We start from the raw sequence: 18,237 nt of genomic DNA on the forward strand, positions 1-18,237 counted from the left end.
TCCGACGTTTATTTGTTAATTATATGCCAAAGCAGTCATTAAAAAGTTTTATTAGTCATCTCATAGGTGTTACTTAATCTATGGTTATTTTATAGTGGTATTGTTAGATAAAGCTAGTATAAAGATAATGAAACCTTTTCTTATTTTAATGAATGTGTTTCACTGTTTTACTTTTTCCGCGATTTTTCCACCAACAAAATTAGGATAAAGTAATCCAGGTGTTGAATTTGATACAAATGTTGTCGTAAGTTTCTACTATTATAATATCAGAAGAAACGATAAGAAGAATTCAGATACAAGTTATTTTAGTTATTATTCTTAGCGTTAATCCATATTACTGTTATCAATCAACAATTATGTATTTATATTTCTGTTAAGGAAATAAATAATTAATGATTACAAACAAGTTAACTTTACATTAAATAATATAAAGTGTATATATTGTAATAAACACAGATATAGAACATCATAGAATATTAAATAATTTTTCAATGTTTTGTGGTAAATAGAGGGACCAGATGTTGTTTGCACTATAAGTGGAATCAGATTATTATGTAGTAAGCGCAGCAAATCGGTCAGGTCCCCCGCGCTGGCGCAATGTCGCTGAATTTATCCGGCTCGAGGGACCAACGGCGAGAACGTCGCATGGCCCGGCCCATATGGCGGCGGCGTTCCACCATTCGGTCTGCGCCTGCGCTTGGCCGGCGTTCCTCGATCCACTCCGCTAGTCGGTACTCCGGTCCAGTAGCTCTCCGACATCGCTCGGTGTTGAATGTCGCACTCGTTGCGAGAACTTATCGTTACACATACGACGATTCATTAGTTTTCCCAGTAAGAAAACCAAGTGAAATAAAAGTTCGTGTGGACGAGTTATTTAATGGGATTTGGCACAAGTGTTTAGAACGGAGATTGTCTTTGGATATCGGTGAGTAATTATTCATTTTCTTTACATCGAACTTACAAACCGTTTTGTTTGTTGACATTGTTACATGTGATAATGGAAATTTAGCAGACAATTCGCTTAAGTATTTGTACTAAATGATGGAATACATAATTACAAGAGTCTCAATTGTTTCACTGTCATCTGTAGTTTTACTGTAGCTAAATGTTTTACATTACATTACACAAACATACAGCTAAATGAAATTCCGCTATTTTGAATCGGTCGCAAAATTTTATAAATACTACTACTGACTTTAATCTCAATAAGAGCATAGTACGTGATAATATTAAACAAAACTCTTGCAAATAGTTACGCTGAGGAAAACGGTTTATCTATATTCAATAGTCTATTAGACAAATTATAGGTGAATGAATAGCCAACCAACCAACATGATTTGTCTGGTGACGCAAGGACCATTTAGCTCATTACATGTTACCCTGTTGAAATGAGGAGGCCCAGGGCGCTTTTCCATTTAATACACAATGTTTATATTAACGGAAACAGATCTTATCTAGTTGGTATACGGACGGAATTCATTTGGCAGTAATTTACCTGGGTACCATGGTTTGATTGCATGGTTCACCGTGCAGTAATGGAAACGGATGCAAACACTAGCTCACCTGTCTGCGTTTAATATGTTTACAAAATGTTAATTACATAATTTCGGAAGTATTATATGGGCTTATAAAGTTTCTTAGTAAAACTGGTAGTATCAGTTATTGTCTTTATATTAGTGATACCTATTCTTGTGACTGTAATAAGTATTAAAAGATCCTGCACCTCGCAAAGAATTGCTTTCAATACACGCAGGTGTACCTACTTGATTATCACCAGGTTACACTTACGCCATTCTCTGTACATGCTGTAATGCTTCGGATACCAACATACTCTTAATCAATTTCAATTTGCTAAGTAGGAACGTTTGCATTGAGCAAGCTATTGCAATATTATTTACTTTTATTATTTTTTATTTTAATTAACTTTTTGTCTAGGTACAACACCTTTCTATACTATATAAATTTCATCTTTTTAAATAAGAACATTGTTTTTTATTTCAACTAATATTTCTGCAATATTTTTAATAAACTATAGATACTTCAAAAATACAAGTATACCTTTTAAAGATGATAGTAACTAGCCTATTATTTAAAATAATTAACAAATATTTACAACTATATTTTTACTATCCTTGGCTAATAAGCTATTTAAAAAAAATCTTAAAATCATTTTACAACATTCGCTAAAATTAATATAACTTATTTTACTTAAATTGTACTTTAAAATTTATTTTACAGTTTTAAAATGTATGAATACCTATTTTCATAGATATTAAATACTGAATTAATAATAAAATAAGGAATATTTGATTGACTCGTTGAAAATTCCGGTAATATTACGAAAATAATTTAAAATGATATTTGATTGTTTAGTTGATAATAAATAAATTATGTTAAACAAACTTTCGGGACTTTGCTGTTAGAGATAAAAAAAAAATCAAGTTAGATACCTACTTAATTTTTAAAATTGTTACATCGAAGCTAGTCCATCTACAGCAACGTCGACGTTATATCTCCATTTTTTTTTAAATAATTCTGTATATTTTATTCATGACTCAAAAAGTGCTATGTTAAGAAAAATAAAGCTGTCATTGACAATTGGGATTTACATAGTACAAGTATTTGAAAATAATTCAAGCATATCAGATTTTCAATAATAATTTAACAGTTGTCAATATTTTATTCAGAAATAGTATTATTTATTATGAAGAGATAACTCCGTCATTGCCATATTACGGTAAGTTTTGGAATGAACCCTCTTAAATACGCACCTTTTTGGGATAGGCGATAGATTGTGAAGAATAAATTGTATTTAAAAAAAAATTTTATCCACCTAAATTGGCCACTGTCGATCTTAAATTTGGGCAATCAATATTATTATTTTCTTTCCCGAATGCTATAAAAAATGTAACCGAATCGATCCATTTTCAAAAGAGTATTCTCCTTTCCTAAACGAGCCATTTTGGAGTGTTAAGCAAAATCGTGCACGGTTGAGATATAAGAATTTAGCACGATTACACTGTTATATTTATAAATTAGATTCACGAATTATTTTCTTAATAAGTGTATATTATCAAGATGCTAACAAGATGGTAATTTTAACACTGGATCTTCTCACCTGGTTAAAAATAGGCTGTATGTGCAATTTTTCATGCTTCAAGTAATATCCCTGATGGAATGTTAAAACACAATAAAAGATATGCAAATTAGATTTTGAATATAATGCTTATAATTTTCTGGTATTGGACCGTCTTTGTTTTACACAAATAAGACTGCTGACGTGGGTTTACTGATAAGCAACTTACTTCGAAGCACAAAGCAAGTGACCATCAATTTAAAAAAAAAAAAAACAGGAGTTAGAACTGCCGTGTAATCATGGAGATTTTGGTAAAAAAGTGGTTACTCTTGTTTATTATAACTTAATAGAATTGAATAAAATACGAATGTTGTATGTGGTCACACGAAAATTCATTGCATTAATAAAACTAAATTAATAGTGAGTAATAAATAAAGAACTAAAGAAATTTGAAAATGTTTCACATATCATAGGCACCGCTTTTACTATTACAATCACCACAAAAAATTTGGTCACGAACGACTTTACTTGATTTGTATTGCCAACATGCCGTAAGACTTTCGAACAGTGATCTTCTAACGTTAAGAAAACACGATAAACAAAATTTTTGTCATACACTTATATCAAGTAAAAGTGTATATAATATTGTTTTTTATCTATTTTTACGTAACTTGATGCATGCAACAAATATTAATGTAAGATTAAATCTGAATATTCAGCGAAATTGATTCTAATAATAATTTTGATATATCAGTTAGTACCCATTTGAAATGGATCATAATATATATAAAAATTTTTTTTTATACAACTTAGAATGGTAAACAAACTGACGGCCCACCTGATGGAAAGTGGTAACCATCGCCTATAGACATGAGCAGTACCATAGACATAACAGAGTGTACTGTTTCGCCCATGTTACCCCCATGCGTTGCCATTCCTGAGGACTCAGGTGTTATTCCTCTGTACCCAGTAAATTCACGCCATTCGTCACTCTTCAAACCGAAACACAGCCATGCAAACACAACTGCTTCACGGGTAAAACACGAATGGGACAGAGGTACGCAAGCAATTGACTTTACCTTTTGCACTGACTGTCAACTATACATATAGTACATATTATACTATATTTATTTATTTGCAACAACATTATTTATTTTAAGGTACACTTCACAAAAGTAAACAAAAATAAACAATGGTAAGGAGCCAAGTATATCGTGTCAAAAAAAATAGTTTAAAATTAATCCTAGGCTCCGAATCACTAGGAATTCCGAATATTACGGTTTAGTATTTTGTTTGAACATTTCGAAACAAATGATTAAACAGTATCGATGACGAACCTATTCAGATTGTTTACATTTACTGCAAATTTATTACAACGTTAATGAAGACAACGTTAGCAGATATTACTATATACATACATACAAATTGTATGTGAAAAGATGGATTCTGAACATTACATATTCTAATTAGGTAGCGTCATAGTGCTACAAAAATAAGCGATGCCATTGTTCTTAAATAACAAAGATAACGAATTGTTTTGTTTTATCGCTTCTGAAGTACGTTAGATATATATTTACGATGTATGTACATACATAACGTATATTTTAAGAACATTGAAATATAATTTAGTTTTCATATTCGACATATATTTAGTAAATAATAGTATCACGTCTTAATATTGAATTTAGTTATTTTATAATAATACAAAAAAAATCAAAAAGTCAAAAATTAATCATACGCAATAAAATGTAATCAATTAATGCAGTAAAACCTTCTTATTTTATGTATTGTCATTTTGATAAAATAAATTGTTTACTACAAGTCATAGGCAGTTATATTCGAGCATAGCTAGGTCAATAAGGTATTAAAGTTGATAAGTTTTGATAGAAAAATCGAACGAAAACACATTTCTCAAAGATGAAACCGTAATAGATCGATTCGTTACAATCATTGCATTCTCCATTCTTATGAATTGTTAGCCGCTTTTTAGAATGTGTTTACAACTATTTTTTTTTATAAACTAAAAACTTATATTCGATATTACTACACACAGTAATACTCTTATGACAAATTGCCCTGCATATAAAATAGAAAGGGAATACACATTGAATTACACAATGAGTGAAACTATTTCCACAAAGTACATGTTGCTAACGAGTCCTTTATTAATGCTAAAATAATAAGAAATAACACGTTCTCTCTTTATTTATTTATTCTAACGTTATTTATTAAAAAATATTAATAATTATGAAATGACATGAAATCACTGCATATGTATTTAACTAGCTTATATTTATACTTTTATAGAGACATCAGTGAAGTGTGAAGAGTTACAAGTAAATAGGAACGTACAATATTCTTATAGACATACTATTTATATAAGTTATACCACAAATGTATTATCTTATCAAATCTTTGATAAGAAGGGCGTATAACTTTTTCTTCCTCCCATATTTGTTATATATATATATATATATATATATATATATATATATATATATATATATATATATATATATATATTAGATTTATGATTATACTGGATATGGGATACTTAATAGCGATACTTAATTGTGTTTTCGTGAGTAATACAAAGTTCATTCATAAAGTATTTACATTAAAAGACAATAAATATGATTATATTAGTGAATTGCCAATCGTAAGTATACTATTTAAAATATTAATATATAAATATCTTATTAAGTTATATAAATATTTAAGATTTCTCTTTGTGAAATATTAATATTATAATTGGTATAATATTTTATTGTACCTACTTACTCTTAGAATATATAGATACTTATGCTGCAAATTAGATTTTTCAAGCTCGGCAAAATGTATTTAAATCTTATATTAATTAATGACTATGAAAGATTTTATTTCAAATGGTCAGCACCAAAACCTATAAATTCGAGTCTCAGTGCGTGTCTGGTATTTGTGACGTCACAGCTCCCGAATAATCCAATTGGCAAATTGCAATTTTTTCTCTGACAAATTATGATGTGGGGATGATTCTTAGCTATTTGATGAAGATAATTCCATTGTGCCGGGTTTTCTAAATCTTTAATACTGTTACATAGTTGTAATATAAAAAGAAGATTGTGGGCATTTTAATAATTTACCACGGGACGCCACTATATATTCGTCACGATATATTCATCACGATATATTTCGTCACAATATTATAGGAAAACAAATTACAATTAAGTAATCATATCGAAATTATTAGTATCTTATTATTCTGCCAATGAACCTGTATATTTAAAATTTCTATGAATCTAATCTGTGAGTATAATTATCCTTTCTGATAAAAAAGGAATTTTCCAAATCGGTTTATAACTGATGGAGTTATGAGGTAACAAACATAAAAAAATATACTGTCGAATTAAAAATCTCCTTCTTTTTAAAGTCGGTTAAAAAGTGTTAAAAGCTACAAACAATTATGAGACTTCTGTACTATATTCACAGCTAAACAGCTAGTATAGAAAGTTCTTAATTGTTTATCGTATTGGGACCCATGTTCCTTTGGGAAAGACGTTTAGTTACACTTATAAAACACTCCATAAAAAATTAACGATTCCGATTGCACCCTGTTATAATGACGCTAAAATCATACGGTCATGGTGCATCATGGTAAATCATGGTACAGTAAATTATATGAACGCCCTATTTGTACCTTTCCATGTGACGCATCAGCAACTACCGACTTAATCTGTTATCAAAACACCGCAGATAAGTGACATGTCACGTTGATGATTGACGTGTTGTTCATAGATTATACGATATAACGGTAAGAAAACCCCGATCTGTCAAGATAAATACATTTTACGCAGACGACAGTGAACCGTTTCCAATATTGGACCTATTTTGTTCGTATTTTTTTTTAAATTGCAATTCAGTTACTAAATAATATGTTGCGATAATTAATAACGGTGCATACAATGTCAAGCTTACTGAAAAGGTAAGTTATTATTTTAGTATCTGACACTTTTACACCGGATGATTAATTGATTCAATATTTGCTTATATTATCTCTTGTTTTCTCCTGTGTTACCAAGGTTACTTTTTTTATATATACATTGAGCGTAACCGCTATAGGTAATGAAGTAGTAAGCTGTGTTAGTTGTCGTTAAGAGAACACAATGCATGTGACATCTTGGATCTTGGATGGGTTACCATTTAGTACAAAGTCGTGTTGTGCTCCTTTTGGAGATAAATATAAAAAATCAACCAATTTTTTGAAATGATAATTATTGCAATTGTAAGATCGTCATATTGCATTTAAGCTATATTAAAAATTATATTTGAACAGTCGTTGTATCTCAGTTCTACTGTACAAAAAAAATCTTGATATGATAACTAGGAAATGATAAAAAGATAAAATATATGTATGAAATAATCTCGTTTCTTTATTTAAGAAGATTATAGTGGATTTTGCTTTTATATCAGTTTTTTTTTTCACATACATCATCATCATTTCAGCCATTATCTGTCCACTGCTAGCATAGGCCTCTCACACAAACCGCCATAAGGAACGGTCCTGAGTAACCTGCATCCACTGACTACCTTTTTTCACATAAGTATATATCAATATGAAAAAAAAAATACTGGAATAATAGATACCTAGAATGGAACAAATACTTTTGCTATTTAAATTTCTGAAGTCTGATTTTGAATTTTTATATTAGATAAGTTTTTAATTCGCCACCAATCGTAGCACTAATTATCGAAAGTTTATTTGCAAAATGTCATCAGATTAATACATCAAAGAGATAAATATCACAATGAGATGGAAAGTGAAAACAATATAACTAAAACTCAAAACCAGTTGCTATAAGCCGACATCGATATTCTTATTGTCAATTCGATAAAATATCGGGTGCATAATGTTACTACCGAGTACTGATATATCCAAAGAAATATTGAGAGTGCCTTTTACCTACCTAGCATTACCTATTTAATTTTTTTTCTATTATGCATACTTTTTTATGCAGGTACGTAAAGTTGTTTAAGATAATAAAAAGTTTTCAATTATACTTCATTGTATTGTACCTAGTTGTAAAACATAAAAATAATATTAACAAATGATACAAATACCTATATTAAACACGTCAATAATATTACGCTACTTAAAGAATATTACGAATGATTTCCACGTGTAGGACATAGCTGATGTGTGTAGTAAACTAACAGATAATTTTAACCAATTAAGCGTATTTGTATTATTAATGTCCAAATATGGATAATTATGGTATATCGTAAATATTTTGCCTACATTTAGAAAACAGTAGACTTTAATATATCCTTACTAAGATCTATTTCGCCGTGTGTGCGCCGGCATAGAATGGGCCGCCCCTCCTTTTCCATGGATGTCGTAAGAGGCGACTAAAGAAGGGCAAGGGATGGGCAACAGTGTACTTTTTAAAACATCTCTAAAAGCCTAACTGCGCTTGCCAACCCGCCTGCCAAGCGTGGCAACTACTGGTAAAACTTTCCTTATGGGGATGGCTTATGTTAAGCAATGGACAGTTAACGGCTGAAATAATAATAATAAGATCTATATATGTATTTCTATTTATCGAAATTTAATTATTTATTGATACTGACTATAAATATGGGTATGTTCTTTTATTTAAGAAAATAATTAATAAATATTAATATATTACATATACTATACTTAAACAATTAAATACCTGTACATAAAGTTATGTTAAATTAAGGACAAATGGGAGTTATATTGTTTTGATAGCTTTACTTAGCCTCGCAATTTTTTTTGTATCTTCATCCCCAAGGTTGTTGGAAGAGATTGTTACACTATCACTCTATAAGATCGCCTTTTGTGTTTAAATATGTATAGTACACAAGGACTATACACGTAAGATAGGTACATAACCGTATAATCTGTTTTTTTACCTAAACATTCTGGTTGCCTATTATCTTACCAGCGACTTCATTCGCGTGCTCGGGTTATGTTCACTGACCGGAATAAAAAATAGTCTATATCTTTCTCCATTCCATATTGTATGTGAATACCAAATTTCGTAATGATTGGTTAAGCCGTTAAGGCGCTATAAGGTAACAAACAAACAAACGCATTTTCACATTTATAATATTAGTAAGGATGTCTTTTTATCAAATTTAGTAATAAAGTAATTTAAATTTAGTAATAATACTATGCCAATCAATAAAACAAGTTTTTACATTTTAAATAACTGTTTACGAATATTTTTTGTATCTACGTTTTTTTATTTAAAAATACATAATAACAAGATTGTTTACTAATGCCAAGTGAGTAACTGTATAAAAATAAAATATGTTGAATTTATACATGTTTTATATTAAACATAAACCTATGTAACTTTCAACTGCATATAATCTACGACTTTGTTCGACTTAATGATGATATAATATGATAATGAAATACGTAGTATCCTACATACTTATAAATAAATATTGTTGGCTTGTAGAGAACACCGTCCGGTGTTAAGTCTGCCATGTGTATCTATATAGTTTAATTGTGAATTAAAATTTACTATAAATAAATGAATAAAATAATTATATTAAATTACAAAATATTTGAAAATACCAGCCAACATATACAGGGCAGATATCCAGAACGATAAAATTAGTTCACTGCTAATTCACTTTGAAGAGTCATATCAGCTATCACCAGTCCACTGTTAAGCATAGGACTTCCTCTATTAGAGGGGTATACCAGTATGTTATTTGTTACGCTTGACAGGCGGGTTGTTAAATGCAGTTAGGCTTTGGTGATGTTTTATGAGATACGCTGCTGCCCATCCCCTCAATCATTAAGTTTCCTTAGTCGCCTCATACAATACCCACCGGAAAGGAAGAGGTCATAGAATGGGCCGGGACTACACGGCGAACTTGTAAGAATAGCAAAAATATATTTTTGCCCGCAGCAGCAAAATTAGCTTAGTTGACCCCTAATACCTAGTAAATAGGTATGTGATTTATCTACAATATCATACTACAAATGTGACGTATCTATATTTGAAGAATATACTTAACGTCATAATGTTCGAATTATGTGTTACTACAAAAAGGTAATTTATTATCTACTATGAATGGCTATATAATGTTCATGATAAACTGACAAGTAACCGCTGACACAATCACAATGTTACACGGACGTGACAATCGGTAGGTAGGAGAAAAATGTAATCGCTTCTGTGAAAATCTGCCACGATAAAATTCATCTGCCAAACTAAAATGCAATATAACTATAGATTGAGATAAAATTGAAATAAATATTTTAATGTGTTTATTATGATTGCAAAATATTTTTTAGATTAATCAGTATATTTTGAGAAACTAAATTTAGTTGTATGATACGTTGATAGGTACATATTTCTTTTTTTTTATATATGAAGTTGGAATGGCAACCAGTGAAGGATGAAACGATGAGGATGAAAGCAGGTCAGTTGAAAATTCACAAAAAAAATTACTACAATGGTTTCCAGAGGGGATCAGAGATAGACCTAACAGGGTATACTACTAGCAATGAGTGAAAAGGCATTGTTAGTAATGGAGACTAAGAATCCCATTGCTAGGAATATATCCAACCAGATCGACCTCCACGCAGTCTCTCTAGAAACTGTCATGGTTAATTTCTGATAAATTCATCATGATGAGCTAACTGGCCTGTTTTCGTTCTTATCTATCACCCTTTACCGGTGCCCTGCCAATGTACTCGTATAAGGTTAATATAGACGAGGTTGCCAATCCATTTTCACAATAAAAAAAAAAACTACTAGCAATGGAGAATCATATCCCCATTACTAACAATCCCTTCCCTAAAAATCAACTTTAATTAAGAACGCATCGACAAAAGTCGAGCCGTTTTGTAAATACTCAACAACATGTTTTGTAGATATCCTATACTCTGAATATTTTATTTTAGAACGTGGAATCGCTAGTTGGCTTAAATATAGATTTTACTTTGCAACAAACAGTTTTTTGTACCGCGAAGAAAAAACAGTAGCTTCAATTATATAAAAAATTCTTCTCTTAGAAAATGCTTAAAAAATAAAACATAGTTATATTGAAATTAGTAAGAAAAGGAACGAGATCTACATTTAATTTATGTGTGAGACAAGTGGGACGGTAAAGATACGAACGATCTTTGTATTTTTATTTTTAAGATGGCCAAGTACCTACACATGGGCGGCAATGCGTGGGAGTGATAAACGTATTTAGATGCAACAATACATAAATATTATACCTATAGCTACTGTAATTAGCGTTACCACACTTACTACTCTACCAGAAATAATCCAAACGTGAACGTAATAGAGTTGAAGTTCGCTTGCGTTCTAAACATGAGGGTTTACTGTGGGTGACTGCATAATGAAGGCTAGATAGATAGGTACTACTAAAACACAATGTCACGGATTTTTCTTTGAAGCGACGAGCACGCGCACGCGATGTTATAAGCCGTCCTCGTATTTATTACAATCACTGTAAAAAGTTTACAATACTATTGTTGATAGTGGATTTTTATTGTTCTGTACCAAAAAGGTAATAATTTAACATTGACGTAATTAAGATTGTTTTCGCTGTGGAGCCTGGCCTCTTAAAATGGGGCACATTATGTATTCACACATTCACATTATGTATACACAGTCTTAAAAAACTACAACCGAATTGTAAGCTTCCTTTTTCAAAGTCGGTCGAAGACTGCACATCAATTTGGTTAAAAAAAAAAGAAACCGTTATGGGATGCACACTGTTACACCACCACTATATTTTAGCTTGTTATGTTATTGATTTGAAATTTAGAGTAGTTTTTGATATTATTGACCAAATATTAAAAGAAAATATATGTAAATTTTAATAATTAGTTTTATTTTCTTTCGAATTTAAAATTACAAAGTATAATATCAATTTAAGTGTAGCGATTTCATAAGAGATGGGTGCATTTGTACATTTCAAAACCGGTTTTTACATTTTTATGTTTGGCTTTAAACTAAGTATAATGGAAAATAAAGAAAATTTAAACTTCCCTATTACATTTCAGTAATCTCCTTAGAATATTTATCTAATTATTTGTTTATGATATTATATGATTATTTACATATTCATTTTATGTATTATATGATTTATCGCACGAGCCAGGGCGGAATGCTTATGTAAACAGATTTTGTCTACTAAGAGAACCGTATAAGAACTTTCTTGTTTATTAATTCAGTGTGTGTGGTAATCGTCATAGGTGAAGTAATTATTTAGGTTATAATTATCATTTATACTGTCTAATTATCATAATAGTAATGGCCTTTACATTTAGTTATTCTAAGTTAATTTTAGTAATATAAACTTTAAATCTACCAATGATCTAGTTTCTCTAAATTATATTTCTTGAAATTAGTTTAATGTGTTTAATTTAAAACTCTGCTATTCATTTTTGAAAATGCTAATGAAATACGAAATACTATTTGACTACCCAAAAAACAAAACTGCTACAATTGGGAATAAATTTATATAGGCCTAACAAAGATCCATCTGATCCATTTTGAGAAGAACTACAGAAATCAGTTCAAAATTGGCAAAGATATGGTGTAACATACCTAAAATATCCAGCAAATTAAGAATTACACCTCTTTTTTGAAGTTACTTTAAATTCATCCTTAAAGAGGATTAAATAGAGATCATTTAGTATGGATCTTGTCGTCCACAAATATTATCCACCTCATGACAGTACCCAGGAAATAGACGAGATACTATTGACTAAGTCTTAAAAGATAAGTGTAATTTTCAATAATAATAATAATTTCAATCACTGTCATTTTAATAGAATATACATTACAATTCGACCTTTTGGTAAACTAATCTAGAAACTTGTTTATTCGTTTGTACATGGTGCGCAACGAAAATGGCGATGCTCCAAGGTGATTGAGTGGTATTTGGTGAAAACCATTCTTAGATTTCTCGCCCACTTCATCACTAATTATGACACTACTATACAATAGATAATAATGTCTACTTCATAAATGTGGATTTAGACAAAAAGAATAAAGAAGATCGAACAAAAGCTGAATAAAAACACGTAATGCGTTCTAGATTTCTTATTAAATATGCAATGAAAATAGCAAATAAGCTAACGGGTCATCTAATATAAAGTGATAACCGTCATCTATAGATATGAACAGCACCGTGTGTATATGTAATATAATACACGTGATACTTATGGTATCTCTTATGCGTTGTCATTTCCTCTGTACCCTATAATTTCAAAACCATATCCTATTCTTCAAAAAGAACAACAATATAGAAACAAACTCAACTGCTTGGAGACAGAAATATAAATAGAGCAAAGGACCCATATGCTGACTTTTATACAAAGTCTCTTTAGTAAAGATCATCCAGTCTATAGTGTACTAGCTTACAATGTGACCACCATCACACAATTTCAGTCGAGTTAAAAGGAAGGATTTTCTCTATTCAGTTTAATATTTTTTTTTATTTTTGTTATGTCATAACTCCGATAGTTTTAGAACTGATGCTTTGGAATTTTTTTTTTATTTGAAAAATATACTTACAAATACAAATTGGTCGCATAGAAATTTTAAAAATCAGTTTAGTAGTTTAGTTTTTAGATCAAAATAACTGATTTTATTTCAACTGAAGTTGGTTTTATTTTTGTAGAAAACAATTATTGTTAAATAAATCCGGACTCGAAGCTCTTTTCAGACTTATACAATTTTATTTTTGATAATGTAGTTATGTGAACTTTATAATCCAGCAAAATTTTGCTAAAAAATCTTCTTAATAGGTGTCTAATCATGATTATATTTAATGGGTGTACCATATGTCCTTCTTTACGTCACTGAATCGTCAATGCGAAGGTCCTAACGCGCAAGCAACCACATAATAACTATACTACTTAAATAAATTAATTTCCGTTACGTATATTCTCTCTAACCTTAATGTACCGTAATAAATGAGGAAATTAATTAAAATACTTATTGAAATAAATTTTCAATGCACAGGTCTACTTATATTTTGTATATAATTTTCGAAATTTCAGCTTCTACATGGTCTATAATCAAATAGGTCAGTTTGTTGTTTTTTGTTGCAATGAAGAATTTAGGAAAACATTTCAATAGTTATATATAGTTGTAAAATTGCAAATGTATAAATTATATTTTATATAAAAATACTATTATTAACTAAATTCGCAATGCTAAGAATTATATTTTGCATAATAAAAATTACTTTTTTATAATTGCGCTACACATACTTGAATATTTTTAGTGAACTTTTGTATGTAAGTATACAATAAATTATTTTTGCACCCGAGGAAAACCGAGGCGGGTCACTAATATATTGTGAAATAAACACGTTTACTCCATTTTTATAAATTTATTAGCAGTATACCTGCTTTATTTTTTTAAATTTATTGTGTGATATCTCCGAAGGAAGCTGATAAATCTAAAGTGTTGAAATTTTCTAAATAATTTCCAGAAATTAAAAATAAGAGAGCGTACATTGTTTTGCACAATTTTCCTGCACATTTAAAATATGATATAGATACATACTTATGTATTTTCTCTAACAAGAGAAGTACTTATTGTGTGTATCTGTTGCTTATACACACTATCAAACTAATGTGATCTACGTTTCCCTCATTATCATTGCATATTATTTAGGTATACAATTTATATTATATTTCTGTATTGTGTAATAAGTTCTTATGTCTAACAATATGAGAAATAAGACGATATAGTCATTAAGATCGAGCACAGATTATAAAATTGGTATGTACTAATATCTAAGGTATGCACTAGGTACAGTAACAAATTAATATGTTGTTAAAATCAAATTCTATATTCATATAGGTATTCTGTTAAGATAACTTCGAAAAAAAGGAATTTCTAAATCCGACCCGTTTGTAAGTAAGTGCAATATTGTTTTCTATTTAATTAATATTCTAGAACGTAACGAAATAAATAATAACAGATTGCTATAATAGTTTCTGCGTAATTTTGTTTACATAATAAACATAAAGACAGACAGAGAGATAGACAAAATTGTAAAAAAAAATGTTATTTTAGTTTTTGTTGCTCTTATTAAGACGTCTCTTATATTTTTGTTTCTAAATATCTCCCATGTAGAGATATTGTCTATTTACTACTTTATTATATTAGTAAGATAAGACGTATGCCAATAAATGTAATAAATATCAACATATTTTTAATATTTTATTCACAAATTTAAACATACCGTAAGTATATACATACATTTACGTAACGTGTTCATATGTTTAAATGTAATACGAGCTTTAATAACAGGAATTGTAGGTCACAATTCAGGAAAAATTAAAAATATTTTAAATAAAAAAGTAAAAATAAATTTGTAATTTTTTATCTTCACCATTTATAGGATATAATACTCGTGTAATAAATAAGAACGACCATTACGTATACCTGCACTATGCTAATAAAGCTGTTAAAATAATAAATTGAGCAAATAACATACTGTCATTGGAATTTTGAAGGTGAACGAAGCATGAGATAGGTGTCTATGTATAGAAGTCGCTAGCATTTAAGTCTATCTATCCAGTAACCTAGGGTATTTTTCAATGGTGAAAATGGAATGGTAACCCTAACTGCGGTATCGGTAGTCAGATCCATCAGCCCATTGTAGCTACAAAGATTTCCAGAGGGAACCACATAGACGTTCATGATCTGACAGGGTATATTACTTACGTAGCCGGTTCGCTTCCCGCGCTATACAAATATTTACAATCTTTACATTAGATTTTTCATTACATTGATCTAAGAGATTGGATTTACATGTATAAAAAAAGCATTAAAACATGTCTTTCGGTTATCATTATACAAGTTCTACTTAGTTTAGGACTAGAGGGCACTCTTTGATTAGTTTAGTTGCATTACATATAATTTAGATGTCATTCAAAAGTGCCTTAAGGCGCCATATAAGGTATTATTTATTTAACACTTTATTGCACTGATATTACATAAATGATTGATGGATAATAAATTATATAGGCATATAGTACAAGAGGCGGCCTTATTGCTCAGTTAAATAACGTAAAATTCCAATAGGTGTTTCAAGATTTGCTCATTATCTATAAGAAAGAATACATCACAAACAATAAGAGAAGAATTGTAAAGACAAACAATTACAACAGGTAACCGTGTCACAAACTGGATACCGCCGAACACAATGACCGGCCCTTATTGTACACTTGTACAAATTCCAATGACCCCATCTATTTGAGTTCACAATTAGATAGTCTTATTGGTACATGCTGGAAGCTTATGTACACACTTTATAAAAGTAACAGTTCTAAAGAAGGCGTGATCAGGAATAGATTTATTTCGATACTTATTTCTTTTTATGTTTAGATAGCGAAGATAGATATATCAATTAATTTATAAAATTAGTTCAAGGACGAATAGAGTTGATGTACTTAAACAATGTAAAACTTTGTAAATAAAAAATTCAACTTTTATTAGAATATTATTTTATATAAGGTACTATCAAATTATGTGCATTTTCTGCTTCAGGGCGTAGTATTACATATATATATATATATATACAATACGATAAAAAAGGAATTTCATGTCTTAGTAGTGACATTATTTAAAAAAAAATTGGAAATATAATGGATTGTTTTTTTATTAGCTTATAGTAATTAGGGCTTCTTATACTTCTCATACAAGTATTTAATATTATCTACCTAATTATTTACTGCTAATACTTACTGCTAATTGAAAGCAATTCTAAGATTACAATTGTATCCACGTTTATAAAATAATTTAATACTTAGTACAATTTATTATAATGATTTCTTGAAACTTATTAAAATATCCTTTGTCCCAATCATAACTGCAGTATGACTGTAGGTATATCTACCTATATCAAAAACAACAAGGAAACTACTGATTTCGAGCTGTAGTTACCAACACTTAATGAAACAAACACGATTTAAATCAATGGCTATTTTTAGAATTAAATCGAGTAAGTAGCATAGTCTATAATATAAAATATTTCAATAACGTATTACGAAAATTATTTGCACTTTATACACTTGTATTATTTTGTTCAAGATTGCAAACTGACGATTAGCGTGGCGTTCATCTTATATAAGTAGAATTTACACTACACTGAATGTTTAGAATTATTATTTTGTTGATTTTATTTTATCGTGTACCTTTTCCTCTGTCTGTTACCAGGTTTCCCTAATCGTGGATTTTTTAAAAGAGCAAATTTGCGAATTCACTGATAGGTTATATTTGTCCACCGACTTCAAAAAGGAGGTTCTCGATTCGGTAATATTTTTTTATATTTGTTAACTCATATGGCGGAGTTATGTCATATATAATCTATACCGATTTAGAAAATTATTTTTACATCTAAATATACATACTTACAGGTTGGTTTTATAGAAAGTTTATCAAATTCGATTCAGTACCTTCATTTTCGCCAAATTAACTAATTTTGTCATATTTAAAGTCAGTTCTTTTTGTGGGAAAAAAATCTTTAATTAATTTAAAATTACAATAGTGAGATTATCAGTTAATACTAATTGCATTACTACTCATTAAGTGACAAATATCTATTTGTGAACTCACAGATTCAAGATAGTACCTACTCTGCTCTGTCTTGCTTTCTACATTTGAACCTCTCAAGTCAATTATTATTTATTACGGCCCTTCTCTGTAGGTAACTAACATTTACTTTTAAATGTTTAAGCAACATTCAATAATAACCATCCAAACATTTTTGCAAATTGTTGCAATGAAATACTAAAACCTAACACCTTAGTCCTCACGCGTGAGAATTACCATTTTTTTTTTGGGTCTGAGGACTATCGGCATCTTTAGCTAGAGGAGTCCAGAGGCTAACGGGATACATCGTACACGGTTGTGTGCGTTTTTGTTATTTAAATTGTCTTATGGTTGGGTTTCAACTTATTTTTAGTTCGTGTTATAACTTAGAGAGATATCATTGGCGTCACAATATATTCAAGACCATAGTGTTGTGCATGTCTACAATATGTCTCCATAATCTGGTATTAGGGTGATCCATTTCTACAAAGTAAGCCAGTATGTTGTGGAGCTAGTTTAACTTTTAACCGCCTGGATGTTTCTCCCAACACTAAATCAGCA

At 29.8% G+C, this 18,237-nt stretch overlaps 1 protein-coding gene across 2 annotated transcripts in view; it reads left to right on the top strand.

The window, feature by feature from the left end:
- Positions 1 to 703: 703 nt before the first annotated feature.
- Positions 704 to 18,237, top strand: part of LOC113519515 (nostrin) — an 84,419-nt gene continuing 66,885 nt past the window's right edge. The window contains exon 1 of one of the 2 annotated variants that reach the window (XM_026904640.3): positions 704 to 925. Coding sequence is in view for 1 of the 2 variants with exons in the window: in XM_026904632.3 (XP_026760433.2) it covers positions 7,018 to 7,037 (20 nt within the window). In the remaining variant the exon portion in view is untranslated. Of the gene's footprint in view, positions 926 to 6,879; positions 7,038 to 18,237 lie in introns of those variants that run through there. The other variant, XM_026904632.3, reaches the window with a different exon arrangement.

This window comes from Galleria mellonella, unplaced genomic scaffold (genome assembly GCF_026898425.1).
Source record: "Galleria mellonella isolate WM207_F2 unplaced genomic scaffold, CSIRO_AGI_GalMel_v1 utg33, whole genome shotgun sequence".
In the NCBI taxonomy this organism is placed as follows: Eukaryota; Metazoa; Arthropoda; class Insecta; order Lepidoptera; family Pyralidae; genus Galleria; species Galleria mellonella.